Raw genomic sequence first — 19,609 nt, 5'->3', positions numbered from 1 at the left:
AGGGTCAGATGGTTAAAACCGCAAAAGTAGGTTTGGTAAATTAACTGAGCCAAAAGTATCGACCCGAAACTGAAATTGAAGAACCGAACCAAAAATTTTGTAATATCAGAATGTTATTATATAAAGTTTGGTTTTTACAATACATATATTATATCAAATTGATGTAAAATTTTTAAACCTCATCTTAATTTGGATATATATATTTAGGCAATATTACTTAATGACTCTATTCGTTGTATTTCAAACCTCCATTTCTTGTAAATCAATTACACAGTTAAATGGCCAACTACGATATAAAAAAACAGAAAAAAGAAAAATTAGAGAGAGTATAAAGAATAAATTATTTTAGTTAAGATGTGCGATTTTTTTGCATACTAGTATCATTGGTATGACTAGTAATCTTTTTTACTTAAAAAGGTTATGAGTTTTTCCAAAAACATTTAGGTTTTTTTTGGCCTTCATACACTAGCATTGTATTTGTATGCATATTTAACAATGCTAGTGTATGAAGGCCAAAAAAAACCTAAATGTTTTTGGAAAAACTCATAACCTTTTTAACCTTTTTATCAGTTTTTTTGGCCTTTATGTGTATTTTGTTTTTCTTAGAGGGATGATAAAAAACAGCTAAAGAAAGAGGGACAAAGAGAAAGAGAAGAAAACTTTTCATAACTCTAAAAACTGATTATAGTTAAATATGCGGTAGTGATTGGAGAGAAAGAGACAACATCTTGTTTAAGGTGAACCATATAGATGTCTATTTACTTATGTTTCTAAATTTAGATAAGGTAAATAACCAAATAAAAGTGAGACGACAAATCTTAAAATCTTAAATGATCTGTTCTTACTATAAATTACAAATTTTAGGACAAATCTTATAGATTAGAGTAAAACCATGTGTAACTTAATATCCGATTTCTATCAATGGAATTTCAAGTAAATAGTTTCTATAACTGATTAGTTAACTGGTTGCTCGTTTGTTATTTTCTAAAACATGTGATCTTAGTTGGCTTCAATTGTGAGCATTGCACATCTATTTAAATTCTCATATTCCAATAGATTTCGTAACTCACAAGAAACTTAGTTTTTAATCTACTAATAACACTCTCTTCTCCTTACCATTTACTTTTGCACTCTAAGTTTTACAATTACGGTGGGCACAATGAGTTCCTCAGGAGAAGAACGAGGTGTTGTTGTTGCGGAGCCCGAGCCACCAAGAGGGAATAGAAGCCGATTTGCTTTTGCTTGTGCAATCTTAGCATCAATGACGTCTATCATCCTTGGTTACGGTTCGTATTCGTTATGAATTCTTATCCTTCACTAACGACCCATATCAAGGTTGGTTTGATTTTACGGTTTAGATAATTATCCTTACATTTTATGGATGTTGCAGATATAGGAGTGATGAGTGGAGCTGCAATTTTCATAAAAGACGATTTGAAACTGTCGGACATACAACTTGAGATTCTTATGGGAATTCTAAATATCTACTCTCTAATCGGTTCAGGCGCAGCCGGTAGAACTTCCGATTGGATTGGAAGACGATATACCATAGTGTTGGCAGGAGCTTTCTTCTTTTGTGGTGCTCTTCTCATGGGTTTTGCCACAAACTATCCTTTCATTATGGTGGGTCGTTTTGTAGCTGGTATCGGTGTCGGTTATGCTATGATGATTGCACCTGTTTACACCGCTGAAGTGGCTCCTGCTTCTTCACGTGGTTTCCTTAGCTCTTTCCCTGAGGTACAATAGATTCTACCTTTATTATTATTTGAACTATATATATATATAGAATTTTACATGGAGGTTGATGATAATATGTTTCTTTTTCTATGTAGATATTTATCAACATTGGTATACTTTTAGGATATGTGTCCAACTACTTCTTCTCCAAGCTACCCGAGCATCTCGGCTGGAGGTTCATGTTAGGCATTGGAGCGGTTCCCGCGGTACTCCTAGCCATTGGAGTGTTGGCAATGCCGGAGTCTCCACGGTGGCTAGTCCTACAAGGTCGCATTGGAGATGCTTTTAAAGTTCTTGACAAAACCTCAAACACTAAAGAAGAAGCCATCTCTAGGCTCAATGACATCAAACGTGCGGCTGGAATCCCTGATGATATGACAGACGATGTTGTAGTCTTGCCAAACAAGAAGACTGCTGGGAAAGGGGTATGGAAGGACCTTCTTGTCCGACCAACCCCGTCCGTTCGACACATCCTAATAGCATGCCTTGGCATCCACTTCGCCCAGCAAGCCTCTGGAATCGATGCGGTCGTGCTTTACTCTCCGACCATCTTCTCAAAGGCTGGACTAAGATCCAAGAATGACCAGCTTTTAGCTACGGTGGCTGTCGGAGTTGTGAAGACCCTCTTCATCGTGGTAGGGACTTGTGTGGTTGATCGGTTTGGACGTCGTGCCTTGTTGCTTACAAGTATGGGGGGAATGTTTATTTCCTTGACTGCACTTGGAACTAGCCTCACAGTAATCAACAGGAACCCCGGACAAACTATCAAGTGGGCTATAGGGCTTAGCGTTACAATAGTGATGTCTTTTGTGGCAACATTCTCAATAGGTGCAGGCCCCGTGACGTGGGTGTACTGCTCAGAGATATTCCCCGTGAGGCTAAGAGCTCAAGGTGCAAGTTTGGGAGTCATGTTGAATAGACTTATGAGTGGTATTATCGGAATGACATTTCTGTCTCTTGCTAAGGGTCTCACCATCGGTGGTGCGTTCCTTCTCTTTGCTGGAGTTGCGGCCGCTGCATGGGTCTTCTTCTTCACTTTCCTTCCGGAGACACGTGGTGTGGCTTTAGAAGAAATGGAGAGTCTCTTCGGGAGCTACAGCGCAAACAAAAAGAACAATATTATGAGCAAGGATAAAGAAGTTGTTGATGAACAATGAACAAAATTTGTTTCCATTTTATTATTTGGTCAATGGAACGTCAAAAGATTCTCATAACCGAGTCTTCATGAGGCGAGTGCGACTACAAATAAAATTAATAGAGGATTTGACTTGCCATGTTTAATCGATCACTTTGTATAGCTTTAATAAAAATAGTAAGAAACTCTTAATCTGTAATTTCTGTTAATATTAATGCCACATATGTTTGATTACTTTGTTCGGACGATTTTTTAAGGTACGTTTCAGTTATTTGCAAATTTATGATTCAAAAGTGTGTTTGTTGTGGGACAAAAAGTGATGGTAACCAAAATTTAGGAAAAGAATGAGGAAGAATATGATATTCTTCTTCATTCCTCAAAACTTTTACCATTTATAAAGAATATTATTTTCTATCATTCCTTTACATTCCTCATAAACACCAGATCAAAAATGTTTCTCCCAAAATTGATGAGGAATAAATGAAACAAAAAAAGAATAAATATTGAAATTCGTTTTTTATTTAAAAATAAATAAAAATTATGTTTATTAATAATATTTTAATTTTATAATATAAGAATATTCATATTTTCACAGTATATTGGCAGAAAAATATATTTTATACAAAATTAGATGAGGATCCGCCCGATATGCGGATTTAAAGTTTTATAAATTAAATTAACTTAAATTAAAATTTGTTGTACGTTATTTATAAATTTTATTTTTGTTATAATACACTAATTTATATCCATTTACAAATCTTTTACGTGTTACTATTAAAAGTGTATTTTTTACCCCTAAATATACTTTATGTTACAAATATATTCTTTATCACTACCTAGAAAATGTCTGTATGAACACATTAAGCCAATTATTTTACATGCATAATTTTTTAATTACTAAAATTGTTGGCTCGAAAAACATTTTGAATAAAAAATATATTACATAATATACTAATCAATGATGTATCATCATAATAATATATGACCACCATGGAAAAAACCTCGGTTCTGCCCTCATCCTTTATGGAGAGAACCTTGCGTCCAACCTCCTCCATCGTAGAGAGAACCTTGGCTCCGCCTTCCTCCTTTGGGGAGATAAACTTGCGTCCAACCTCCTCCACCTTCCTCCCTTGGAGAGATAACCTTGCGTCCAACCTTCTCTACTATAGAGAGAACCTCGGCTCTGCCTTCCTCCTGTGTGGAGTTCACGTCTTTTTGCTATCTCAAAATGACTTGCTCCGACAACCAATAAAAGTAAAAACCTTTCTCTAACGTCACAAAATCTTTTGATAGTAACTAATGTTAAATTTTCCAATATATTCGTAGAAGTATCTTTGACACACCATGATGTAGCCTCTGTCTCTGTAACACCTCAACCGCCACCTTGCTTAGTGAGCCCATGTCCACTGTCAGTCCATCGGCCCACCTTCCTAAGTGGGCCCTACATCTATTCCCGGTCCGTGGACCCACCCATATTCGATGGCCGGTTTGTTACGTCTGGGAGGCTTTTAAAACTTGTTTACCGACCCTACAAATCAACAAATGATATTTTCCTGTGTTTTGTCCTCACTTGCACAGTTTCGACAATCACTTCCAGGAAAGTCACCCATCATGAAGTTCTCTCCGGACCCTTGACCGGAAAAATAAGTGCATTTTGCTGACATATGTGGCCAAATCAATTCTTTAAACCTTTTCGTAAACCAGGGTGTCATAGTCTTTGGGCTCCTATGGATCTATCAACAACAATTTATGTTTTTCTAATCTATCTATCTATGTTTGTTGTAAGCTTGTGTTTGATTAGCCTATTTTGTCTATCCATTAGGCTGATGAGCTCCTACTCGTTATCTCCCTTTGGGATTGAATGAATAATGGTAACAATTATGTTTGAAAAAAAGGGTTTATGACCAACCGTTAGAAAATTAGAAGAAAATTAATTTGACATAAGTAAAGAAACAATAGAAAGTTATAAGCACGATAATATATGAATCCCAAATAATTCAAAGATAAAAATATAACTTAAATAAAACAATATATTTTAAAATACAGTATTAGAACTCATATATTAATTTTTTTTGGGTCAACATATTAATCTTACCTATTCCCAACTGAAAAGGGTAAAAAGTAGGAGAAAACTTTGGTTTAAAAAATAAAAAAATTTACATTCCCATTAAAAAAAATTTCCCAATTAAACAAAATTGAAAGCAGTATTTTTGAATAAATTATTTAAATATAAGACGATCTATCTTTATATAGAAGTGAGTATTTACAAAATTTAAAATTAATAATTAACTGTATATTTTCCTTAATCCCCTTTTCTATTTTTTGTATAATTAATAACTTAAAATCAAAAATAAGTAAATAATATGATAATTTAGAATTTTATGAATATATATATATATATATATATAATCTCTTTATAATTATCTTTTTACGTTATTAATAATTTTTAAACAAAATATTTTATTTTTGTTGTAATCAAATTTCTCCTTTGAAATATTAACTTTTACACTTGTCAAAATTTGAGATTGATAATTTGACACATGTTAAAATCTTGTTAATGACTAACTTTCAAAACCCAACTTTATATAATAAGATTTTATGTTAAATTAATTTGAAAGCTTTATTTGGAAATTGTATTAATAGTAAAATAAATTTAAAAGATGTGTATATTGTGAATAAAAACTAAAGAATAATTTAAATTACATTTATTGTAGGTTAATATTAATTATTAGTATTTAATCTGATGTATCTAAAATTTATTTCACAAATATTATTTTAAAATCAAATGTAAAATTATTTTATATAAATTAAAAGTAGTATTAGTATCTTTATTGATTGATTTATTTAATATTTAATATATTTTAAAAAATATTGTTATTATTTGGTTATCAGTTATTATTTTGTTTCTTCTCTGCATTTTTTCCTTTTATTCCTCAAAAATTGTTTATTCCGTTCTTTATTGTTTTCTATTCATTTTACTTTTGTTTCTCTAATGGTTACCAGTAGAAGCCAATGTAGTAGAAGATTCTAACGGGGATCAACGATTTTTCTTATCATTTTGGCCATTAATGTTTGGAGGATTTTAAGAGGGTTTTAGATTATATACTATATTTTTTAGATTATAAATTTTTGTTTTTGATTTTTAGATTTTGCAAAAGAAAATAAAAAATAAAAATTGAAAAAAAAATTCCTAGAGGAAATTCTAAAAAACCCATTAAAATTGGATTTTGGATTTTGTATAGAAATTAGTAAAAACTCTTAGAATCAGGATTCTCTATTTCTTAGGGAGTCAACTTTTTCCAAAATCTTAAATGGTTAAAAAATGGATTTTTAGAAAAACTAAGGCCAAAAACTAGTTGAAAAACCATAACCATTCAATGCCTTAATATAAAGTTTGGTTTTTAAAATTAGTTATTGAACATAACCATTCAATGCCTTAATATAAAGTTTGGTTTTTAAAATTAGTTATTAATATTATCATGACATGTGTCAGTTGTTTCAATAAGATGTTGACACGTGTTAATTATAAATGTTTTTATGTTATGAAATATATCTCTACTATTAAAAGAAAAACGTTGCCTGAAAAAAACCTTAGTTTTGGAAGAATTTACGATACAATGCCATTGCAATTATGACTAAATAATTTATTTGGGCGAAGGGTAAAAGTATAATTATGCATCTGTTGGAAATCGGATAAACACGCGGATCTAAATGACCCGGTTTTATTGTTTTTGGATCTTTTTCATTAAATCATAACCGTTGATTCACTTTGATCATATTCATCAATTAAAAACAAAAAAGTAAAACCTAAAAAGGGTTTTTCTCTCTATGGTCTCTCTCGCCGTCTTCAAATTCTTTTGCAGAGTTCATCACAAAACAGCTCTTGATCAGCGAAATTAAACATGAATTCTCTCTCTGGTGGATTCAGCGGGTTATTCCTTGCCTCTTTTTCTTATTTTTTCTTCTCAATCTCTTTGTTCCTTCTAAACCCTAATCTCTCTTTTGATTCTACATCAAATCCAATTCTTTTGTTCATGACCATTTCATAGTCTTTGTTTCTGTCAACGATGGCGGGTATACAAGGCAATGTGGTCTTTTGGGTGAATTTGATATTAGATTGATGAGAACGTGGTGAGAGAGATTATTAATCATAGATCACTTCGTCATCCTAATATCACCCGCTTTAAGGAGGTTAGTAACTGTGTGCCTCTATAGCCTATAGCTGCTCTCTTCATGGTATGTGGCAATTTTCTTAAATTAAAGTTTTTTTTTCTTTTTTTTTTTTGTTTCAGGTGGTTTTGACAACAACGCATATCGCCATTGCTATGGAATATGCTGCTGGTGGTGAGCTATTTGAGCGTATATGTACCGCTGGAAGGTTCAGTGAGGATGAGGTGACCGCTCTTGCTTCTCTTTGTCATAGTGGTTGGTGTACTCAATTGATCAATTTCAGAGTGGTTTGAGATTATTTGATTGAGAGTAAAGGAAAATAGGATAACATGTAAAATAGGAAACAAAAGGAAATATGTGTTGTGATAGCTTTTTTTGTGTGCATCTTTGTTTTTACAGGCAAGATACTTTTTCCAGCAGCTTATATCGGGAGTTAGCTATTGCCATGCCATGGTGAGGGAATGAAATTTCCTTTCGCAGTTTATTTTATCTTAACTTCACAGATATACAGAATCTTTTGCGGTACCTTCGTGCTGTACTCATATTGTTTTCTTTATTGGCATAGCATATATGCCACAGAGATTTGAAGCTTGAAAATACCCTCTTGGATGGAAGTCCTGCTCCACGTCTCAAGATCTGTGATTTTGGTTATTCCAAGGTCTGGCATCTAACCCCAGCATGCACCTGATCTGTTAATTTCTTTTGTCGGAACAAGCTCTGTCTTTTGTTCTCTTTCCGTCCATCTAACCCCAGCACGCACCTGACTTTAAATCATTTAGCGTTGCTGCTCATTGTAAGTCGTACAACCTTTTTCTTTATCTTTAAAAAGAGTGTAATATTTTTTAATCACTTTCATGTATTTGTGAACAGATTTTGGAAGCTCGAGTGAAGTATATCCTCATGAAAATTTGTTTTTGTTTAGCTCTAAACACAAACCAGAGATAGAGAGGTACATATCTTTCTCTCTTAAGCTTATAAACTTAATGAGTTTAAGAAACGGTTCAAGAACACAAGACATCTATTTCCGTACTAATTTCTTATGAGTTTGAATTCATCTTTTGTTTATGTTCTTGAACCACTGTTTTCTTATCTTCTATTTCTTACTTTTTGGTTGTCTAAGTTGAAGTTTAGTTCATGCTTTAAAAGTTCACAAGATATGTGATTGCACGTAAACGTTCAATGGAGGGACCTTCAGACTCTATCTGAGTCATTCTATAAATAAGTCACTAGGTTTTGAAACCAAGTCACTCTGTCTTTCTCACCTTTCTCATATCTTCAGTACTTAGTAGCAAAAGTGGTGTTTCATATCTTCACCAAATCAATTGTTTTCTTTTAGGATTCAGATAGAGTCTGAAGTTTCTTTGTGAACTTGATTTTTTTTTTTGTAGTGTTTCGTGAGGAAGTGAGGTTTCCGTATGAACTTGATGTGAAGATACTATTTTCAATTGGTAATGCAAAGGAACCAACCAGAAGGATAAGTACCATATTTTTTTTCAAAAAAGGGTTAATTATAAGTTTTTTAGTAATATTGTAACAATGGTGTGTGTGTTGGGTTTGCATTGCAGGCATACCTTAGTGAAGGGATTGGAGCCATTTGTGAGTTTGCTAGAAGATGAGTGAGTGAGACACTCTGTTTTTTCCTTTTTCTTTTCACTCTATAGTCTATTAAATCTTTTTAATTGTATCTTTTTGTTTGTTTGTAACATTTATATCAAATCTAAATTATATCTGTTTCACAACATTGATAAATTGGATATTGAATGGTGGATATCATGGTTTTCTTTTTCTTTTGTTTTCAACTTACAATTTATAAAAACATTTTGTTGGTATCCAATAATTTCTCATATACATTCAATATATGTTTAGTATATATATGACGTAAAAATATTTTGTTTTGGGTTTTATATATCAACTCAGTTGAATTTGAATATAACTTAATAAAATAATTGTAGCAAAACCAAATAGAACTCCAAAATAATAATCGTTACATTTTTTAAATAAATCTATGAACATTTTAACTTGAAAACAAAGAGTTTAACTAACATAATAATTAATTTTCCTATTTTTTTGGTCTATCACATAAAATATAAATATGAAATTTGGAATTAAAATATTAGTATTCCACTTATGAATTATGCCATTCAATTTTCCAAAGAAAAAATTGTTTTTGGGAAATTATTTACCCCATTCATTAACAACAATGTATATTGAAACATTGATTCGAAAAATGCTTATCTACATTGTGGGCTCAAGTATATGAACATATATGACTACTATAGATACTAACTTAAGTGAATCTCTAATAAGAGTTAATGAAATCTCATTCTCCAATCCCCACAAAGTAAATATAGTGCTAATTGATGTTAAAATTTATGTATAAATAACGTGTATAACTGTTGGTATCTTTCCACAGACATTCTTTGGCGATCGATCTGATTGATGTATAATATCGTGCTGATTGATGTTAAAATCATTGAATTTATAAAGATAAATTAGATTTACATTGTCAGACTATGTGTTTTTGTTATATGCATTTTCCTAGATTTTGATCTGTTTTTTTTTAATAAAAGTTAAGGCATGTCCAAAATCTTTTCTATTTTTGTCTTGGGATCTTAATATTGATGTTACTTCCCATAATTCTACAGCTAATATAGTTCTGATCATAATAATTAGATGTTTTTGAGAATTATAATTTGTTTTTGGATAATTTTACTAACTAACTAAAAATTAAATATACAAGGGAGAATTTGAATATCATGTCTAAATTTCTTACCGAATACATATTAAGAAATCATAATATCATGACTAATTATTGAAAGATAACTATCATAGGACAAAAAAAATTATGATGGATAAAAGAGAAAGACAAGACGGGACAGGATAGGACAAGATGTGATGGAACGGGACGGGAAATGTTTCCTTTTATAAAGTAGATACGTCTGGATTATATATGAATAATAATTCAAACTAAAACCGAATTGAAATTCAATATTTAGATTTTTTATCAATATTGTACAAATAGTTTTATATATTTAAAATAATAAGATTCTAACTCATTTTTCAAATTTAAAATTTATATGAGAAAATTTAATACTAAATTAATTTAGATGAAAGAGTTTAAATTAAACAAAACCACAACATCATGTTATTAATGTTTATCAAAAATTTGAAAGATGAAAAAAACAAAACCATAAATAGATATGAGAATAAAATGGCTGGATGGCTTCAATTCTAGAGACTTTCATAAGGTGGCTGTTCCGGCGAATAAAGTGACGATTGCTATCGTGAATAGTATCACGAGGAATGGTAGATTTAGTCATATTCAGCACTGGGTGGGCCATCTTGGCTTCATGATCAAGTGCATGTTGAGGAATAATATTGCTGGTGTTTATTATTGTTCTTGGTTACTTTCGGTTCTCAAACTATTTTTGGTTCTATCTGATGACCAAAAAAAATGACAAATAAGTCTCTTATTGTTCCACCATCAGCAGCCCATGATTAAAAATTTTTTGATTCATCAACACTGTCTTTGTTGAAAGCCAATATGCAATAAATTACATTTCATGAGAAATCATTATTGTAAACACCTAATAAAGAAAAACCTTTTTTTTGTGTCCATTAAACAAAAAAACATATAAAACTAAAAAATTTGATGTATTATGTAAATGAAAATATGACTAAGTCCGGGGTATTTAAGGTATTACAATAAGAAATAGTGGATGTGCAATAGAAAGGGGTAATTCGTATAATAGAAAAGATTGCACTTAAACGATTTTCTTAAAAAAATTCACTATGTGACATATAAAGAACTAATATGAGATGGATATTTTGAGAATTTTGGATATTTTTGAAAGTATTTTGAGAAGTATAATTTCCACTAACTGTATAAATTAAATATTCAAATGAACTTTATATATTTCGAGAAGTAATTCTCCACTTTGGAACGGGTAACTTCAAAATTTCAGTATTTTTTGAAAACAGTTAGATAGTTTGTTAAAATTATAGATTTTTTGGATAGTAAAAACTAACTAAATAAAAAATTAAATATTCAAGAAGAATATGTGTATCCCGTCTAAATTTCTTACCCAATCTCTATTAAAAATATTGCCTACCAAGTAATTATTTAAAAGAGAACGATCATAATTGTGACATCCCGGTTGCGGAGAGGTTTAAAAAAATTGATTTGGTCACCTATGTCACCAAACTGCAGTTTTCTTTTCGGTTAAAGGTTCTGAGATAACTCTAGAGTTAAGCATGTTTGAGCTGGAGTAGTTTCAGGATGGGTAACCATCCGGGAAGTGATTGTCGGACGTATCAATTACGTGATGTGGGCCCATGGACCAGGAGTGGACATGGGTGTGCCCACTAAGAAAGGTGATGATCGGAGCGATACAATAAGATAGAAAAGTTCTGATGGATATGGGACGAGAGGAGATGGAACGAGACATGATAAAACGGTACAGGGACGTGTTTCCCATTCCTATAGGTTATATACGTGTAATAATCCAAGTAAAACCAAACTTAAATTAGATATTTGAAATAATACAATTATATAAAAGTATTTTGCCCGTGCTATAGCACGGGTTACTACCTAGTCAAATACATTTCGAAAATGGCAAATTCTACTATATTAATTGAGAAATACAAATGTGAAACTAACCTTAAAGTGTAAAAAATGTTTAATCTTTTTGAGAATTTGTTAGAAATGCCCCTTTTGGCATACCCCATTTTTAGCCATTTTTATTTTTGCCCTCCTTTATTTTTAGTGACCATTTTACCCTTACATTAATATTAACTTAATCAATAAAATGAAAAACAAATTTTCCGACATATTTTCCCGCCAAAAAATTTTCAAAACAAAATTTTGATAAAAAAATTTCCCGCCAAAAATTTCTTACAAGGCTTTTATAAGGTTTTTAAAAGGTTTACAACCTTGTAAAAGCGTTTAAAAGATTTTTAAAAACCTTTACAAGGTTTTTAAAAGGTTATTAAACTGTTTTTAAAAGCGTTTACAAGGTTTTTAAAAGGTTACTAAAATGTTTTTAAAAGCGTTTACAACATTTTTAAAAATTTTTTATAAGAAAATATCTTTTAAAAACATTTTTAAAATCTTTTAAAAACCTTGTAAACGCTTTTAAAAACCTTTTAAAAACATTTTAAAAATCTTGTAAACGCTTTTAAAAACCTTTTAAAGCATTTACAAGGTTTTTAAAAAGTTTTTAAAAACATTTACAAGGTTTTTGAAAGATAAAAAAATTCAAAATTTTTGGTGGGAAAATCCAATTTTGGCGAGAATTTTTTCATTTTTTGGCGGGAAATTTTTTTATATTTTTTGGCAGGATATTTTTTTATTTTTTGGCCGGAATTTTTTTTGATTTTGATGACTGTACATTCTTGCTGTCACTCAAAGAAAGGGTAATTTGGTCATTTTGTATATAAAATGGGTAGTTTTAAAAATAGTCAACATGTAAGGATATTTTTAAAAAAGGACATGGAAAAGGACATTTTTTAGAATGCCCCAATTAATTATATAGACAAAAATTACTAATTAATTTAAAAAATGTAAACCAATCAGAATTTTAAAAACTAAGATTTTATATATAAGTATACAATAGGATTATTTTTAATAACTATAATTAGAAGATTTTGTTAAGATTTTCAATTGTTATTCTTCTATCATCTTTCTTGAATTTTATTTACAAATTGTTTTGGATTATCATATAACACTTATGATTGATAAACATGTAGATTTTTTTCTGCATATGTTGTGATTTGAATTTTTTTAAAACCAACATATATTACTCAACAGTCTAAAATAATTACTATTCTAAACGATATATGTAAATTTACCAAACAAATTCAATATAAAAATAAATACTATCTCAGACAAAATAATATATTTAAAAGATATATGTAAATTTACCAAACAAATTCAATATAAAAATAAATACTATATCAAACAAAATAATATTTTTAAATAAATATAATAATAATTTTTAGAAAAAAATTGCTATGTGCAGTATATTGTACGGGATATCTCCTAATTGGTATGTATTTAACTCTACAAATATAAAAAATGGTATACTATATAGTAAATATAAAAAAAATTGTTTTTATGATAAAAGACTTTGATTAATTTTGTTGACGCTGGTATTTAGTTGGTACATTGGCTTGTAGATTTTTAACTATGATTCAAAACCATATTAAATTCTAAAACTAAGAATCAAAAGAATCGAAATGGAACCGAACCAAATATTCAAGTGGATTAGACTAAAGTTTTAGAAGGCCATAAGAAAGACTCAAAAGTTTCTTTGAGAATCGCAAGCTATCGCAATTACAATTGAGATTGCAATTTTAAAATTATGGGATCTTTGCAAGTCATAAGATTATTTGTTTTTTTTTGTCACACAATTGATTGTAAAGTCGTTCGTATTGTTATTTGTTGCGACTGATTTTTTAAAATTCTGAATTATTACTTCTAAATAATTAAATGTTTATTTGTGTATTATTGGTAACATTTTAAATTATTTAATCTATATATAAATAAATTTAAAAATTTAAACTAAATCTACCGCAAAATAAAATCATAAACCAAGTCATAGAGCAAAACAAAATAAATTTATAAAATTGCAAAATAAACAATAAGATAGTCTACATCCATTACTCATTTTTACTTGTAATGGTGTCACGTAAACCTTTCATAAATCTATCATGGATCATTTGATCCGCTCAGAATTCTATCACTGATCGGCTACGTAAACTTTTCGTCACTAAATATTTTAAATCGCGTTACTGATTTATTGGGTACTCACAAGTTCTAATCAAATATCGTAGCAACTAATTGCAGCGTTTAATAGCAAAAACATAACTGTCAAACGAACATCACACATTTTTTAAACCAAAAATAAAAAAAACATCACACATTTTTTTCCTAGATCTTCTTTTCGTTACAATATTCTTCTAGTCCTTGCTTTTCCAAAAATTTTTGGGTTAAATTTTGTCACTAACCAAAGCAAGATAAAAGTTCATCAAGAAAAAAGAAAAAACTTAATTCTAGAATTACTCTACGTGAGAATTGAGAAATACAAATCGACAACATCAAACGTTAGGCGACGACAACCTTTTTAAAATCCACGTGCCCGAAGAAAACAAACCAAAACCAACGGCTGTGATGTGTTAGATGGTCTTCCTTTGACCAAGTCGAACCAATTATTAAGTTTTATACAATTGTCTTTTTAAGAAAAAATGAGAAAGTCCATAAATACTCAACAAAAGGGTTCTCGTCTTTGATCTCTCTCCCATAATAATAAGAAGAAGATGGCCAACTCCAACAACGACTGGTCTCAGTTCTACAACAACCAAACCTTCTTCACCACCGCTACAGCCTCCACAGTCACAACCACCACCACCACCGCCACATCAGCTGAATCTCCCCTGAACCCCGAAAGCCGCCGTGTTGCAAAACCAACACGTCGGAGGTCTAGAGTCTCGCGTCGTACACCCACTACACTTCTCAACACCGACACAGCTAACTTTAGAGCCATGGTCCAACAGTTCACTGGTGGTCCATCAGCCGTGGCTTTCGGGTCTTCGTCTTCGTCTGCTTTTAGTCTTACCTCGTCGGATCCTAGTGCCGGAGCTCCGTCCATTGGCTACCAAGCTCCTTGGCAATACGCTAGTTTGCAGAACCAAACGGCTCATCATCACGAGCTGCCTCAGCAAGAGAGACCGTACATGTTCTCGTCGTCAAACAACGTGAGTACACTAAGCTATCCTAACGCGGTGGTTTCCAATGGTTTTGTAGCGGCGGATGAGAGTAGCGACGGCAGAGGAGGAGGAGGAGGTTATGCTCCGTCGTCGGAGAGGAGTAACAATGTTACTTCATGGTTGCAATGAGGAAACGGTGAATTATCATTCTTCAGAAATGGTTATTTTTATTTTTTTTTACCAATTGGGAAGGAAAGAAAAAACACATAAAAGGAGGAAATGTTAGGTATACTGACTTTGTTTGTAGCAGAATGAGTACTTTGACTATTGTAACTTTTTTTTTTAAGTTGTGTTTTATTTAAATTTCATATTTTGAGGACTTTGTCGACGCATAAATTTTAATAAACTAAAATAGCATTTACCAAATTGAGATATCGTCAATCCATAAGTTAAGATCTCATTTAGGAAAGATGGCTTTGGAAACAAATGTAATCAATGTGATCATATGATATGGTAAATATTGATATCTTTTCGACTACAAAATTATACGTTATGTGAAATTTATGGAGTGTTACTGGATAGTGTATTTTAATGGAGTTAGATGTATTTCAATAATGTAGTTGATAAAGTACAAGAAAATTCAGTGTTATTCAATATCGACTTGTTAGGGTAAGACTATCGAGTGTCATACGTACGTAATGTATATGCACAAATAAGATTAAAAGGATCCCGTAGTCGTATTCAATTGACCTCAAATTCTTGTTTATTTCTCAAACTATATGGGTGTGTGAAACTAACTTTTGAATAAATATTAAGAATTGAATAGATTAAAGTTCTTTTCGTTTTGGTTGTACAAAAGAAAGGTCTATATATGAATTGTCTTTTCCATTTTCTCATTCCTTCCATGTGATTAACTTTAAGAAAAATCTTAGTTGGCTTTTCAATTTAATGAAGAATTTTCTCTAAAGAAAGAGAAGTAAGGAATACTAGTTTACAATGCCGCCGTTGCTTTTCGTTCGGAAACAAGGGAAAGTGAGTTGGTGAAAGTAGGCTACCAACATGTGAAGAATCTTACGTGATGTTTTTCTCTTTTCTTTTCTAAAAAGTGATTTATAATGGGAAAAACGAGTGAAAAAAAAAAAAAGGGTTAGAGCCTTATAGGACATGATGAAGGCACAAATTTACATTTTTGGAGAAACAAATCGTTACGTGAATAATGTTTGCTTAATTCCTATTGTGTTTCCATTGTAGCATTTAACTTAAAGGGTGGCATTCCGGACATGAAAGGCGGGTTAGAAGCAGTTAATGATCCTTTGTTCTTAACTCAGCTTTTAAATCACTGTCAGTGCCTCAGTGGACCAGATATATGCACAATCAGCAGTAGTAGATGTGCTTCTTACATGCTCAGTAAAAATGTTGACGTTGATGATGACCTCACATATCTTAGTTCACACTCTAACCGCATCTTCGAAGGGCTTAGATTCATTCTCCTTACTCGCTTCATATATATATATTTTTTAAAAAGACTCACTTCATCTTTCTTCCACACATATTTTCTCTTAGGCGTTTTGCTTTCTAAACCATCAACAACAAATGTTGTAGGAGTTAGTGCTTCGGGGTCTATCTTACCTTCTTTAACCACATTTGGCCTCTTCTTCCTCTTCGTTGGTTTTGAGTCTTGATATGTTGAGAAACATTGTTTTTTTTACTGCGCTGAGACTCTCATGAAGCATCAATTTCATCTCTAGTCAAAATCATCTTCCTTGCTGAGGCATTATTAGCCCATGGGATATTGGGATGTGTCCGAAAACATCAAAAGATATTTTGTTGGCTCTAGCCAAATTCCTGAATGAAAAGTGATCAAGACCAGTCATATTGTTGCTGTCTCCACTGATGCATCATACGTTACTTCCTTGAGCAATTACCCAAAAAATTGTAACTTATAAGTGGAAAAAATGCTTTTTGGAGATTCAAAGTTAAATGTGAAAAAGATAATAATAATAGTCATAATAATAATAATAAATTAAAAATAGTATTAATAATAATAATAATAATAATAATACTAAGAAATAATAATAATAATACTAATAATAATAATAATCAACATATCAAAAAGCTGTATTAATCAAAATAAATGGTGTCTCGCAACACCAAGTTCTTCGACTATTATATAGTAAAACACAAAATCCATTACCAGAGGAAATGAAAACCTAATTGCTTGTGAAATATTTTTATTCTAATATAGAAGACTTATCACAAACAAAAAAAATAAAAAACCAACCTCTCAAATCAGCAATATCCAAAAGAATCTAAAACTTTAATTTGAATAACACCAAAAAAAGGAGCGTGCGTGGGTTTGACCAAAAAAAAAAACGTTGGTAAATGATGATCGCAAAAGCGATTTTCTCTGGTGGTGGTTTTCTTCTCCGATTTACTCTCGCTGTTGTGGAAGCGGTTGAGATTTGTGTTAGCAATAGAGTGGGTTTCGTGGATTGTCTCTCCCACTCTGTGACAGTTATCTCCATATTGTGTACCACGTCTCAATATGCGTAAACTGATCTCTTAATCGCTCAAATCGGGTGCTACAAATTGGAATGACACTTTACACTCAAACCATCAAATCCCTCAATTACTCTTTTCAATTCACAATACTCTCTTCGTTTTTCCGACATTCTTACGATCATGGCTGATAACATCCGAAGAGCTTTGCAAGATATTGATCTTGGGGCTGATGATGTCCCAATTGCGTTACCAATTGAAGTGGTTAATCAGGCTGCGACGGTGAACCGTTTTATACTGATGGGCAGACCGGTGATTCCACGGCGTCAAAATCTCCATTCCATTGTTGCTGCTCTTCCCCGTTATGGGGACAGGGAGTATTGGTTCATCGATGGATTGTTGCTGGCAGACGTTTCCAGTTTATCTTCCCATCTGAAGAATCAATGGAGTTGGTCCTTAGGCGAGGACTATGGGCTTTTGCTGAACGTATGTTGGTCCTTCAGAGATGGACTCCACTTATGCCTATGGCGATGCTGAAATACATACCCTTTTGGATCCAAGTAAGGGGTATCCCGCTGCAATTCCTAAACAAGGAGGTTGTTGCTCACATTGGTCGGACTATGGGGCAACTGATGGATATCGACTATATTGAGTATGCTGCAGCTCAAGTGGAATATGTGAGGGTCCGCATCAATTGGGATATCCATGACCCTCTGAGATTTCAGTGCAATTTCCAGTGCACACCGGGTACCAACACTCTTCTTCGCTTTCGGTATGAGCGACTTCAAGGTTTCTGTGAGGTTTGTGGGAAGCTGACTTATGATTTTGGCAACTGTCTGGTCCAAAATGGTGGTGGTTACGACTCTTCTAACAGGGATAGTGATGATGACAACATACCAATTCCAAGAAGACCTCTCAATCAAGGTGTGCAAATCCGTGAGTTGGTGGATGAAGAACTTCTTGAGGAAGATATGGATCAAGAAGCGGAACCAAGGCAAAATGGACAAGTAGAGCAGAATGATGAGGAGGATGACTACGTCTTTGAGGAAATGGGAAACCCAAGCATGTGGGCAAGAGAAATGGATAACAGTGAGTTATTCAACCCTTGCCCAATTTTCCCAAACTCCTACAGGAACATTTCAGGTGCAGAAAGGATCCCCTCGGTTATTAGCAACCCCATTGCTTATAAAGGTGATTTTCCTCCAATGAATTCTGAAGAAAGTGTTGCTGATCCACCTAACCGTAAAAAAAACATGCTGACTCGGATGAAACGGGGCCTAGCAAGGAGACATCTGACCACGGTAAGGACTCAAGTTCAGATGACAGCTACAATGGCAAAACAACAGTGGGAGGCGCGGTGGACCCTGAACCAACACTTCCCTCATGAGGACAACCTGCTGGAACTGTCAGGGTTTTGGAATAGACCTGACGGTTCGACGCCTTAAGGAGATATCTCAGAAGTATCTCCCGGACATCATTTGCCTTTCTGAAACCAAACAGCAGGATGACTACATTCGTGACAAAGCTTGTGAACTAAGATTTCCCAATTATGTAACAGTCCCTCCTTTAGGTCTAAGTGGTGGTTTAGTAGTTTTCTGGAAGTCGTCTGTAGATGTTTCAATTCTGTTTCAATCCCCTAATCTTGTAGATTGCTTTGTTAAAAGTAATGGAAATGAATTCTACTTTTCTTTTGTCTATGGGCACCCAAATCCAAGCTATAGAAATGATCTTTGGGAACGAATAAAAAGAATTAGAATCCAAAGAAGGAATTTCCCTTGGCTAATGATGGGTGACTTTAATGAGTTACTAAGCAATAGTGAAAAGAAAGGGGGATGAGTACGACCAGAGGCTAGTTTCCAGGGTTTTAGAAATATGGTTCGACATTGTGGTCTCACTGATCTTAAATTAGAAGGGGATAGATTTTCATGGGCTGGTAAGCGAGGGACACACTTTTTTACAAGTTGTTTAGATAGAACAATGGCGACAAGAGAATGACATGAACTATTCCCTACTTCTGAAACTTTGTTTTTGGAATTTGGAGAATCAGATCATCGACCTTTGGTAACACATATTTCCGACAAAAGAGAGGAGCGACAAGCTGTTTCAGATATGATAGCCGTCTAGTGAACATAGAAGGTTTTTGAGATTCAGTTCTTTCAGGATGGTATGGAGCTCAAAATCAGAACAGTGCGACTGTAGCTCTGTCTGATAGGGTGAACAATTGCAGAAAACATATTTCAAGATGGAAACGACGGAACAGAACAAATGCAACAGATAATATAGCACAGATAAGAGCTCAGTTGGATAAAGCAGTTTCCTCATGAACATCTACACCAGCAGAAAGACAACAACTTAAAAGAG

The 19,609-nt window shown here is 32.7% G+C and overlaps 2 protein-coding genes and 2 pseudogenes across 5 annotated transcripts; all 4 read left to right on the top strand.

Moving 5' to 3' along the window:
* Positions 1–1,063: 1,063 nt before the first annotated feature.
* Positions 1,064–3,106, top strand: LOC104773051 (putative polyol transporter 1). The gene is made up of 3 exons (XM_010497599.2): positions 1,064–1,286; positions 1,391–1,737; positions 1,833–3,106. The coding sequence occupies exons 1-3, from the start codon at positions 1,160–1,162 to the stop codon at positions 2,892–2,894; spliced, it is 1,536 nt and encodes a 511-aa protein (XP_010495901.2). The 5' UTR covers positions 1,064–1,159; the 3' UTR covers positions 2,895–3,106.
* A 2,599-nt stretch (positions 3,107–5,705) lies between these two features.
* LOC104773042 (serine/threonine-protein kinase SRK2B-like) lies at positions 5,706–8,825 on the top strand. 3 transcript variants are annotated; one of them, XM_087479934.1, is made up of 8 exons: positions 6,323–6,803; positions 6,922–7,063; positions 7,165–7,266; positions 7,442–7,495; positions 7,608–7,835; positions 7,913–7,991; positions 8,431–8,490; positions 8,608–8,825. In XM_087479934.1, exons 3-5 carry the CDS (start codon positions 7,198–7,200, stop codon positions 7,728–7,730), a joined length of 246 nt encoding a protein of 81 aa, XP_087336060.1. In that variant the 5' UTR covers positions 6,323–6,803; positions 6,922–7,063; positions 7,165–7,197; the 3' UTR covers positions 7,731–7,835; positions 7,913–7,991; positions 8,431–8,490; positions 8,608–8,825. The 3 variants fall into 3 exon arrangements, 2 of the variants coding, with proteins under 2 accessions (XP_087336059.1, XP_087336060.1); XR_015575623.1 differs by having other exon boundaries at positions 6,650–6,803; positions 7,165–7,297; XM_087479933.1 differs by having other exon boundaries at positions 5,706–7,063.
* Positions 8,826–14,295: 5,470 nt separating this feature from the next.
* On the top strand, positions 14,296–15,175 carry LOC104773044 (VQ motif-containing protein 22 pseudogene; annotated as a pseudogene). Its single transcript, XR_015574258.1, has one exon. The product of XR_015574258.1 is annotated as a VQ motif-containing protein 22 pseudogene (transcript).
* Positions 15,176–17,047: 1,872 nt separating this feature from the next.
* LOC147930719 (uncharacterized) lies at positions 17,048–18,934 on the top strand (annotated as a pseudogene).
* The last annotated feature ends 675 nt before the right edge of the window (positions 18,935–19,609 follow it).

This window comes from Camelina sativa, chromosome 12, assembly GCF_030686135.1.
Source record: "Camelina sativa cultivar CO46 ecotype springtype chromosome 12, ASM3068613v1".
NCBI classification, from domain to species: Eukaryota; Viridiplantae; Streptophyta; class Magnoliopsida; order Brassicales; family Brassicaceae; genus Camelina; species Camelina sativa.
The sequence above is the reverse complement of the archived record's forward strand: the minus strand, read 5'-3'. Positions and strand labels throughout refer to the sequence as shown.